Source organism: Hydra vulgaris, chromosome 08, assembly GCF_038396675.1.
Source record: "Hydra vulgaris chromosome 08, alternate assembly HydraT2T_AEP".
Classification (NCBI taxonomy): Eukaryota; Metazoa; Cnidaria; class Hydrozoa; order Anthoathecata; family Hydridae; genus Hydra; species Hydra vulgaris.
The window spans coordinates 56,683,038-56,696,103 of record NC_088927.1 but is presented as its reverse complement, the minus strand read 5'-3'; the positions used below and the strand labels follow the sequence as shown (position 1 = coordinate 56,696,103).

General features: G+C 24.5%; 1 protein-coding gene across 2 annotated transcripts in view; it reads left to right on the top strand.

Moving 5' to 3' along the window:
* Positions 1-13,066, top strand: part of LOC136084390 (TNF receptor-associated factor 5-like) — a 124,662-nt gene that overhangs the window by 47,486 nt on the left and 64,110 nt on the right. For both annotated transcript variants that reach the window (XM_065804394.1, XM_065804395.1), the window contains exons 3-4: positions 12,667-12,721; positions 12,872-12,976. In XM_065804394.1, the coding sequence (XP_065660466.1) occupies positions 12,667-12,721; positions 12,872-12,976 (160 nt within the window). The remainder of the gene's footprint in view (positions 1-12,666; positions 12,722-12,871; positions 12,977-13,066) is intronic.

Below are 13,066 nucleotides of genomic sequence, written 5' to 3'. Positions count from 1 at the left end.
GTTAATATTACAATATTAACAGTGTTAATATTACAATATTAACAGTGTTAATATTACAATATTATCAGTGTTAATATTACAATATTAACAGTGTTAATATTGGTTTCCTCACCTGGATATGTAGATATAAAATTTATCATGTATTTATTAGGAGTATAAATTAATAGGAATAGGAGCATGGCAAAAACATGATATTTAAAATAATGTAACAGAAATTACTGGTATAAATGTTGGTTTGATATAAACAATTAAAGAGATACAGTTAGGTAGAAAAAAATTAATTTTTATTAATTTTCAGAAACTAGATTTTCTAGGACAAGTCATTTTATTCTATACTTTTAACAGAAATAATAATGGTAAAAAGAATAAAATTATATATTTATTTAGAAATTCTAGGGGAATTAAATAATTTAGAAAATTGATTTTAAAATATCATGAAAAAGTTTCGCATTTCTTTTATAATCAACAATCTTGTACATTTTATAACTTTTGTTAGTGAACTACATTTTCAGGCATATATTGTTTTATTTTTTTTTAAATTTATAACGCTTGTTTATTTTTTTTAAATAGAAAAAATAGTGGCTCAGCCATATTAATGAGAATCTTGATTTTGTGTATTAATCGAACAAATGTAAAACAAGTGTATGGCAATGTTTAGCAAGTTTATATATTGTGACATGAGAAAGCTTACGTAATTTCTACAAATATAATAAAAGCTACAAACTGTATGTACTTTAAAAAATTCTTGTTCTATTCTAAATGAGGGATTGGAAAGTTTATTTTTTCCAATAAGCTTACGTATTATATTCTGCAGCATAATGAATCAGCCATTGAAAATTGTTTACACTGTTTGGTGGCAGTTGAGTTATTCTACCTTTTAAGTTGCCAATTAGATCGACGCTGAACCAGAGCCATTTTGACCAGTATGATAAACATGATTAGGTTTAAAGAATTTTTCATCAACAAAAAAATGCAACTGGGTTTTCAAGAAATATTTTAAAATTAGTCAATGTTATTATTAGTTTGATTTAACAAAACTACAAACAACTAAAACAACAGAAGATATAAAGAAAATTTTTTTTAATCACGAAAACTGTACCACTGGTGGTACTGTTACATTTCTTAATACAACTCCATTAATTAATACTTCCAAATAGACACTAATTAAAAAAATATGCAAAGTTGATTATTTTAACATGTTTGACATTTACCATTACCATGGAAATAAAATAATCAGAATATTTTATTGAAATGTTTTTTATTTTTGGTGAAAGCTGAAGCCAAATAACTAAAACTATATAAACATTAAAGTGTTATGTATGGTTACAAACAGATGTTAAGTTTTTATCTTTAATTACATGAAATCATTAAACCATCTTTGACAATGTAAATAATCTTGTGAAGTTTACTATTATTTATGACTGACATTGTAAATGTTGTATTTAAGAATTATGGATTTAATTAAGTAAAATATGAGTTGTATTATGAAAAAAATTTTAAAAAAGGTTTTTTAATGTTGTAAATCTTTTTGTTTTTGTTGACCCTTTCGCCATTCTCAGAAAACGTTATGTGAACCTATCAGAGAGTTCAATTTATATGTAATGTTACACTTTTTATTATTTTATCAAATTGATAATTAAGAAAACCCTTCTTGACTAAACCACTGTTGGTAAAGTTTGTTTTTAAATCATACCAAAGTCATAGTTACAAAATAGTTTAAAGTTACCTTATTTATCAATAATTTAGGTTCACTAAGAAGATAAATTAACATGAACAAAATTGACAGTTTATTGGCTAAACGTTTCTCGTCATTGGGATCCATAAACCAATTTTGGATCCAAAAAATTTCAATTTTAATATACAACATTTTTCTCGGAAACATATGTAAAATACTAAAATAACTAACCAATACTAAGAAGTTAAGTTGATGTCGGAATTACCCGTTTTGTTAAAAATGCTATTTTTAGTGATATCGGCATAATTAATGCCCTATCCCAATTATGCATGAAAATAACCTGGTTAAAACATTTTCCGAAGTATCAAAGTTGATAGAGATTGTTTTGGTCACGTTTGTGTCTACAGCTGATGCTGAACGGTGTTTTATTACTTTAAAAAAAGTTAAGACACTTTTGAACTATTAGGGCAGTTTTCAGTCAGTTTTTGTTGGTTTTTAAGTAGGTTTAAAAGATTCAATGTTATAAAATAATTTATTTTGAAAGTATGCTAGCCCTTAACTCTCAACTAATCAAATAACGCTAGCGTCCTAACAAACACCAAAGCATCAATTACGCTGGCAGCAAGTCGTCGCGAGATAGTTTGGTTAATATTTCCTGGCCTCACCAGAGTGTATTGTCACCGCCCGCCGCTGTATATATGTATATATATATATATATATATACATTTATATATATACATATATATATATATATATATATATATATATATATATATATATATATATATATATATATATATATATATATAATATATATATATATATATATATATATATATATATATATATATATATATATATATATATATATATATATATATATATATATATATATATATATATATATATATATATATATATATATATATATATATATATATATATATATATATATATATATATATATATATATATATATATATATATATATATATATATATATATATATATATATATATATATATATATATATATATATATAGAACCCTTAGATGTTGTCCGAAAGTTTTTTCCATATTTTGTTGACAAAAAGTAAAAATTAAAATTCAAGACCGGAATTTTTTTTTTTTAATAATGATAGACTGCCTGCCCCAACCAAACCCTCAGTCGATGTAGCAGCACTCCCTTGCGAGTCAACTTGTCAGTCGATGTAGCAGCACTCCCTTTGCGAGTCAGGCTATTTGTCAGTCGATGTAGCAGCACTCCCTTGCGAGTCAGGCTATAAGATAGTCGATGTAGCAACACTCCGCGCATGATTTACAGTAAAAAAAATAAAAATAAAAACATTTTAATAAAAAAAATAAAAATAAAAACATTTTATTAAAAAAAATAAAAATAAAAACATTGTTTATATTGTTAAAAACATACAGAATGTTTTTAAAAACATTCCGGTCAATTAAATTTGCGTTTTTGTGGTTTTTTTATATAACAATTAATTTGTAATACACCTTTTCGCAAACTCTATCTCGCGTTCGGCAAAATATGTCAAATTTGGTGCGATATAAAAGTACATAAAAATTTCGAGCAACTGCTTGTTTTTTTAAATATAAACAAAATAGGATTATTAAAAAAATAAGAAATGTCAATGTGTTGTGCTGTCCAAGGATGCTCAAATAGCTCGAGAGTGTTAAAAAAATGGTTGCAAGAATATTGTGATCAACATATGTGCAAAAGGCAGTGTGTTCTCGAGTGTTCTTGTTCAAAACCATTTTGGTAAGTACTTTATGTTTACGCTTAAGTGTAAACATTTAGGCTAAAGGAAAATTTATTAGCTAAACTTTAGCTAATAATATATTATAAGTTTTTCAACTTTTAATAATAAAATAATAATAAAACCTATACAAAAAATAAAACAGCTATATTAGGCATAGTTTTTTTTTTCACTTAAACTCATTAAGTGAAAGGTAGACTCTTTTACCAAAATCTTATTTAATTTCATTTGGATATAGGGCTTGTAATAAGCTCTTTAATCTAAATTTTAACCTAAATTAAATTTGAATAACCCTAAATTTTAGGGTTAATCGTTTTAGGCTAAAACAAATGCTCACTGTAAATTTCACTGCTGTACAAATAATTTTATTTATTTCATAAAGTAATGTATGTTTATAAATTTATATATTTACTTGTACATTTACTGATAACGTCATTAGCATCATTTTTTTTTATTGCGATATTTGCACTTTTATATTAATTTTTTTTCAATAAAGCTTAAATCAATTATAAATTTTTAATGTAAATTATACAAATTAATATAAAGTACAATAAAATTTATTAAATTTTTAATATATAATAAAAAATAGATAATTTTAAAATTGAAATAATTGATTGTTTAGACTTTATCCGTTTCCAACCTCAAAGAAAAATCATGGAAAAAGAGATTCTTGGAAAAAGTTATTAAATAAAATAGACAAAGATAGCAATAAACTTTTCAGTCCTTCTAAAGATTCTCGTATTTGTTCAATTCATTTTGTAGATGGTATGCCAACTGATTGTAATCCCTATCCTACGCTAAAAATGGGCTATGATACAAAACGCAGGGCATTGATACTATCTCCACCAAACTAATATACCAAGTAATATGACATCATCCGGCTCTTCGAGAATTGATCAATTCAGTTTAAAGAGTTGTTATAACCATAAAAATCCATTTAATCTCTTAAATAAACCTATTATCAGAATTAAAAAACCAGAAAATAGTTTTACTGAGGGTATGACTCCACTGTCTACTTTTATATCCACTTCACTTGGAAACCTATAAGATACTATACCTAATAGTCATATTTCTACTTTTTCATCATTTCCATCAGTAAGTAGTTCAGATAAAACAAACATAAATTGCTTTAATGATAATCAACTAATTAAAAAAATTAAATTTCTCCATATGCTTATTTTTTCAATTGGATTATTAGCAATAATAAGAGAACTTTCAGTTCTCATATTTAATTTAAAGGCTCAAATACGAATTCTCGAAGTTGAAAAAAAGAATGATACTAGACAGTACCAAGTTAAACCTCATAAAACTCCTTCTAAACAAATTATCAAGACAATAAAAGAAAAAAAAACTTATGAAGTACTAATAAGAAATGATAAGTTATGTAATTTCTATACTAATATATCTTCCATAAAACTATTCCACAAGCTTCATGACTTCTTGCTACCATTTGTAAAAAGAAGGTTTAAGTCTACTTTAGTTTCTAATACAAAAAGAACCTTACAAAAACACCATAAACAAATAGGAAGACCAAGAAAACTATGTTCTAAAGATGAATTCTTGCTTGTTTTAATGAAGTTGAGATTAGGAAACTTGTATCAAGATTTGGCTGTTAGGTTTAATGTTGCAGTTTCAACTTGTTCTGAAATTTTTCAATCATGGATAAGAGCAATGGCTAAATCATTATCTTGTGTTATTTTTACTCCTGATCAAGAAATCATGCGTGCTATTACTCCTGTAAGGTTTGGAAAATATTCAGATACAATAGGAGTGATTGATTGTTCTAAAATATTTATTGAAACACCTAGAAATTTAGAGCTCCAAGTTGCTACCTGGTTAGATTATAAACACCACAACACTATGAAGTTTTTACTTTCAGTAGGGCCAAATGGTTTTATAACATTTATTTCTGAAGCATACACTGGAAGATGTTCAGACAAATTTATTACAAATGATTCAGACTTTTTAAAAACAGTTCCATCGCAATCCAGAATAATGGCAGATAAAGGATTTTCTATTGGAAATGAATGTTCAAGTAGTAGTATTTACTTTACAGTTCCTCCTGGTAGACGAGGTATTTCACAAATGCCACCTGCTGAGTTGATAAAGACAACTGAAGTGGCTAAATTAAGGATAGTTGTAGAACAAGTTATCCGCAGGATTAAAACACACAGAATTCTATCCAATGAGTTTCCGATAACCATGTTACCACATTTAAACGTTATTTTAATCGTGTGTGCAGCATTATCAAATATGAAAGTACCTATAATAATTAATTATTGAAAAACTGCGTTTCAAAAGATTAGAAAAGGATTTACAACTGTTTCAAATTTTTTTTTGTAAATTCTTAAAAATAATTGTTAATACAAAAGCTTTTTAAAACATAATTTAAAATTTATATATATATATATATATATATATATATATATATATATATATATATATATATATATATATATATATATATATATATTTATTTATTTGAAATAACCAGCTTTTCAACACAAAGAATATTTCAAATTTTTTTACATTCATATGTATGAAAAAAAGAATAATTTAACTCATTGCCCTCACGTTTGGGATAGGGCTAAGATTTTTTAGGGTTTTTTGTTCCCATTTTCCTATCACAAATTTTTTTTAGAAGAATCTTTCATAATCATACGAATGAAAAAAAAATTTGAAATATTTTTTGTGTTTAAAAATTGGTTATTTCAAACATTTAAAAACCTTCCTACGCCACTGTGTATATATATATATATATATATATATATATATATATATATATATATATATATATATATATATATATATATATATATATATATATATATATATATATATATATATATATATATATATATATATATATATATATATATATATATATATATATATATATATATGTAAATTATGTTAGTGTATTTTACTTTTTTTATTTTATTTATTATAGTATTTTAATTATGTTAGTGTATATATATATATATATATATATATATATATATATATATATATACTTATACATATGCATATATATATATATACATATACATACATATATATATATATATATATATATATATATATATATATATATATATATATATATATATATATATATATATATATATATATATATATATATATATATATATATATATATATATATATATATATATATATATGGTTCATATTGCGGTGTAAAATACTAAAACTCTTGTTCGTATGACAGTGCTCAATATTATCAAATAATAGAGCAATTTATACTTTATGTAATTAAATGAATAAAAACAACTAAATAGCGGGACTTGAAGTTTCATGCCCGGAGGCAATCATCAGCCGTGAATACAAACAAAAAACGGCAACGTTTTTTGTTTGTATTAGCAGGTTGTTTAATTACATAAAGTGTATATATATATATATATATATATATATATATATATATATATATATATATATATATATATATATATATTTATATATATATATATATATATATATATATATATATATATATATATATATATATATATATATATATATATATATATATATATATATATATATATATATATATATATATATATATATATATATATATATATATATATATATATATATATATATATATTATATATATATGTATGTATATGTATATATATGAAACAACGTAAGGCTTAACTATGTGCTTATTTTTTATCAAAATGTAAAGTTTAGAACACTAAAAGATTATTTGAATAAATTGAAAACTTGTCAAAGAATTTAAACTTAGTATACTTTTTGGTGGTATTTTTTTTGTTCCCAGTCTTTAACTATCGCGATTATTGCAAAAGGTTATTTGACATCAGCATGACTTACTTAAAATTTTAGTTTTTACAACGACTAAAAGTTTCATGTCTGAAACATAGAAATATACGCCACTGTGATAGCACTACTCTGAAACTAAATAAATATATGGTATGATTTTGCTTAACGGTTAAATTAAGAGGTTAAATTATGGTTAAGTTATGGAAAATTCAAATTTTGTATTCCTACGTTTTTTTATTTTATGTTTGTGACTTTCAATAAAGTCTCATGAAAATTTTTTTATTATATTTCAGTACATGTGTAAAGTCTTTATTTTTTTCTTAAGTGTCCGGTGCTACCCAACTTTCCTCTAAATACTTTCATTATCAACTCTTTTCATTATTAACTTAACATTATTTTTTGAATTTTTTTATTACTTGGTTAAATTCTTTGTTGAAAACTAGAGAAAATAATAAACGATAGGGCGAAAACTTATTATCGATCTGGAAATATTTTCTACATATTATTAAATGTCCCCTTCTTGTATTTGTCACAAGAGTTCCGCTCTAAATTAGCCTCTAGACAATTTTTTTAATGGAAAACTGGAATCGATCGTATTTTTCGTATTTGTATGTTCATATTGGATATTGAACAGCTGCGGTAGCGCGCTTACCGCCAAAACAAGTGATCCGTTGGAAACAAGTGATGGTTTTCAAAATATTGTATTTTGAAACCATCACTTGGAAACGAAAGTATGCCGACATCGAACCAGTGGATACGTGAACTTCCAGTTACATAGATTGAGATTATCCAGCTCATATTTGAAAAATCCGGAAAATTGTTTGCGTAAAATATCCGGAATATTTTTTCTCTTTATTTCCTCTTAACTTTGCTTTCAGCTAGATTGTTTCTCAATTTTTTGGAAACTATTCTTTATTTTTGTATGAGTGATGACTAAAAAGCTTAAAAATCAAATATATTACACAAATATATACTTAAACATGTATGTATGGAAAACATTTTGGATATCCGGAAAAACTGAAAGGTAAGAAAAATATTCCCGTTTCTAGGAATTCTTTGGGACCCTAAAATAAAACAATACATCAAATCAAAACAATGTTTTGATTTGATGTATTGTTTTTCTTTCAAATTATGTCAGTATTTCATTTCAAAAATTGAGCAAATGAAAAAAGTAATCTATTTAGATTACTTTAAAGTCAGATTCTTTCAATATAAATGAAAAGTAATCAAGAGGGCCATTGAATCGTTACAGAGGCAATCCTTAGGATCTCTATACTAAACAATTTCTTTTTCAAGTGGTTATAGTTTCAAAAACATGAACCTAGACCCACCCACCCCCCCACCCAAATCTTAAAATACTAATAGTACTACGTTACTTTTTGAAAAGAGACTTATTTTATATAAAATAATCAAAAATAAATGCGATTTAACTGATTTAAGTTTGCAGCTTTTAGTACTAGATTGGCGGTAGTTAGGTAATAAGTAGATTAAATAAACTTTTAGTACTAGAATGAATACTAATGGTTTGTTAAACCTATTATTACAAATCTATTATTTTGTAATAACCCAAACCTGTTTGTAGGAGGAGATGGCTATTCTTTATCGGTCGGTATCTGAACCTAGCAAGAAATATAGGATTTTTTTACAAGTGGAACTTTTCCATGATTTTTCTATACAATAAGAAGTTTTGAGCCGAAAATTATTCAATGATATAGTTGTTTAAAAAAATAAAACAAACTTTAAAAAATATATAATTAGAAGGTTTGCAAAACTAAATGTTATTCTCTAAAGGTATATCAATGTTAAATTCAATTAAATAATGATCCTTGCAATTGTCTTCCAAAACACCTTCAAATATAAATCCACTAAAAGGCTTCTTAATTATAACTAAATCAGGCTCATCCTCATTATTATTATCAAGGAGGATGGGTGCTAAAATATTTCGCCAAAACAAATTTAAGTGATATAACGCATCCAACCAAAAAACCTCATTAAATTTTATTCGTTCCAAATGAAAACCACACTCAGAAAAAATAAAAAAGTAACAATACAGTTTTTTTGTGATGCCCAATTGTCCCTGTATCTGAAAATAGTAGCTACTATACTTCCATATCTGGTGAAGCACTAATAAATGGATGAGTATTAAAAATAGTCATTCCAGGATCAGCAAAAGTAGCATTTTCATGAGCTTTTTTCATTAAATGTTTATATTTAATTTTTGCATGAACTTCTTGAGCAATGCCATACTTCATTGAAAATGTTTGCACATTTTCTGACTCACCTAATATGATATTTGATATGGAAGCAGTACAAATTGTCGGATTTTTTAAATAAGATTTTGTATGTGTGTAAAATTGCTTAAAGTTTGAAGATGTCATCCTGCACTTTCGATAAAGTATCCAATCTTTAGACTTAGATTGCAATATAGTTTTCTTGTAAACATTATCAATTTGTTCATCACTTAAATAAAGGTAATTTACTAATTTTTCGACAACCAAGTTAATGTTTTCTTTAGCTGAAAATGCTGGACTTTTTTTAAATTTCATAACAGCTTGTTTAATTGAATCAACAACTACACTATTTTCATTTATTCCAGAAGAAAGTTTTTTTCTGATCATTACTTCTGCAAAACAACTTTGAGGTATAAGAAAGTCCTTATTTCATTGAAAAGATTTTTTCTTGTTTTCTCTTTGTCATTCAGGTAGACTTTATTTTCTTCACAAAATGGAACATAATCAAGGCGCTTTTGGGCACAAAATTTGAGTTGAGTGATATTTTTTTTTAAAACGTTTTTTCTGTAATGGTCTGTACTAACAACAAAATTAAGTTTTCCTGGTTCTATTTTTTTCTTTTTAGAAGGAACGTTCCACTTTGCAAGTTGTTCAGTGCATGTTCGCTGTGTAAAACCTGATAATACTGCAGCTTCTATACGAAATAGCATTCAGCTACATGACTACAACTGCCTGTAATATAAAATCAATTCAAAAATAATAAGATAAGTATTATTAAATTAAACACACAAAACACTAATACTATGTATAATATATATATATATATATATATATATATATATATATATATATATATATATATATATATATATATATATATATATATATATATATATGTCATAAAAGCTTTTAACTCTGAGAGGTTCTTGCTGTCCCCACTGATGTTTAAAAGGAGAGCTGAGTTATATTTATAACACTTTAATTTCTTATCTTTATTTTTTTTTTTTTTTTCTTGGTTTTTGTTTATATTCAAGTGCGTTAGTCTTTGTTTTATTCTAATCCACTTTATTTTACCCATTGTATATTCATTATATTGGGCCTTGAGTCTGTCAATAAATTTTGATTGATTGATTTGATTGATTGATATATATATATATATATATATATATATACATATATATATATATATATATATATATATATATATATATATATATATATATATATATATATATATATATATATATATATATATATATATATATAGTCCGTCAGGTCAGGTTATCCTTACGTCAAGTCGGTCTTGCTACTGGTAACATGTAATCCAGTACAACCTGCTTCATGGTAATGTCAGGAAGGGCATCTGGTTGTAAAACATTGCTTCAACTCTTTCATAATGGCATTTATACGTCATTATGAAGAACCATCAAAACCACACAAGTGTGGAAAAGTAGATGTAAAAATTACAAAAAAAAAAATACACATATTTATATATATATATTTATGCAATTATTATTATTTTTTGATAGATTAAAGAATATTTAAATAACAAAAAACAACAATAAACTAACCATAAAAAGCTTTGACACAAGAGCAATATCCATAAACACAATAGAATAATATACCTAATAACCCAGCAACACATGTACAATAGCTTGCAATAATAGTTCCCCCAGGTTGAACACTGACATCTTTCTCTATGATAGCCCAAATATCATAAGATTTTGTATTAACTCTCTGGGAGGGAACACATTTTGTTTTAAACAGACAAAATAAAGAGTCTGTGTTAATATTGTGAATAAAAACTTCCCTAATAAAATTTGTTAGAAATATATGTATAAGACTTTCCTTCCTTGTACTCACTTTCTAATTTTCTGCATAAGTTTTCTTGCCTACTTATTTTAAAAAAATATCTTTCAATGTCCATGAAATAAAGACTAGGCCAAGATCTCATGCCTTCTTCTTCGCCACACCAACCACTTTTTAATGAAAGAGGATCCGGAAGATTGCAGGACAAAAACTTTTCAGTATAAATATCTAGCAGTAATCGCTCTGAGTGTTCACAATCAACATTAACCTCGCAACCCTCTTCGTATGCACTAAACGCTCTAAAAATTAAATATATGATCGTTTAACTTATTTACATTAACAAAATAGAAAATAAGACATTATAATAAGAACTTTACCTTGCAACTAAAGTTTCAAATGAACCTGTAGTAGCTTTATTTCTAATCTTTAGAAAACTTTTCAGAGCTAAAGTACTGTAAAGCTTAAAATCATTGATAGTTAAAAATTCTAAAGTTAATTTCGGCGTCGCCATGACAATCAACCTAAATCGCAACTAATATTAAGTATTGCGCTACAAGCTTTTTAAAATATTTTTTTTGAAGCTTTTAAGATTTATACAAAAAACGGGGGTTGTCTCAAAAACTAATAAAGTAAAAACAAATCTGTTGTCAGTGAAGATAACTGTACTTATATTTTATACACTAAATTATTATACGTTGTTTTTATAAATTTATTGAAATAACAGATAAAATTGTAGTTTTTAAGATATAAAGAAAAATATGGTGTTGTTGTACGCCATGTAAATAATTTCAGGAGGTTAAAAATCAACTTTTGCTATAACGTTTATTCTATTTAAAAGAGTATTTAGCCCCCTGATATTTATTAAATTATTTTCCGCTTGCTGAAAAAATATATTCCGTAAAGTTGTTCGGCAAACTCAGTCTGCAAGAGTATATAAATTAATGGTTTTGACTTAGTCCAACACAAAATGTTAGAAAGTAAAAGTAAAAGTCAACGTATGTGTTACGTAAGAATCACTTTTTTCCTTCCGCTCTTCCTAAAGCCAACAAACTATATATATATATATATATATATATATATATATATATATATATATATATATATATATATATATATATATATATATATATATATATATATATATATATATATATATATATATATATATATATATATATATATATATATATATATATATATATATATATATATATATATATATATATATATATATATATATATATATATATATATATATATATATATATATATATATATATATATATATATATATATATATATATATATATATATATATATATATACATATATATACATATATATATATATGTATACAAAAGTTTTTCTTTTTTTAGAAATAAGGGAGTCTTAATTTGTCCATTAGACAATAGCATTTTGGATTCTAGCAAAGTAACTATTTTTAACTTTATTTTTAAGTTTATTAATTTAGTTTTTTAAATCAATTTATATAACTTATTGTAATTATAAAGAAAAATCCATTTTTTGTTTTTCAAAAAATATATGTCTGTTACTAACAATTGATAAAATGTTTTCTCATAGATTTTTACCGATATAGCTGTTAAAAGAGTTATTATGCAATTAAAAGTTAAATGTAGTAATTTTTCCAGTGGTTGCGAATGGACCGGAGAATTAAAAATACTTAATGTATGTTATTTAAATTTTATTCAAAAATATTTGATGCAACAATTTTACTATATCTCGGTGTTGAAAAGCCTAAAAACATTCTTCATTAAT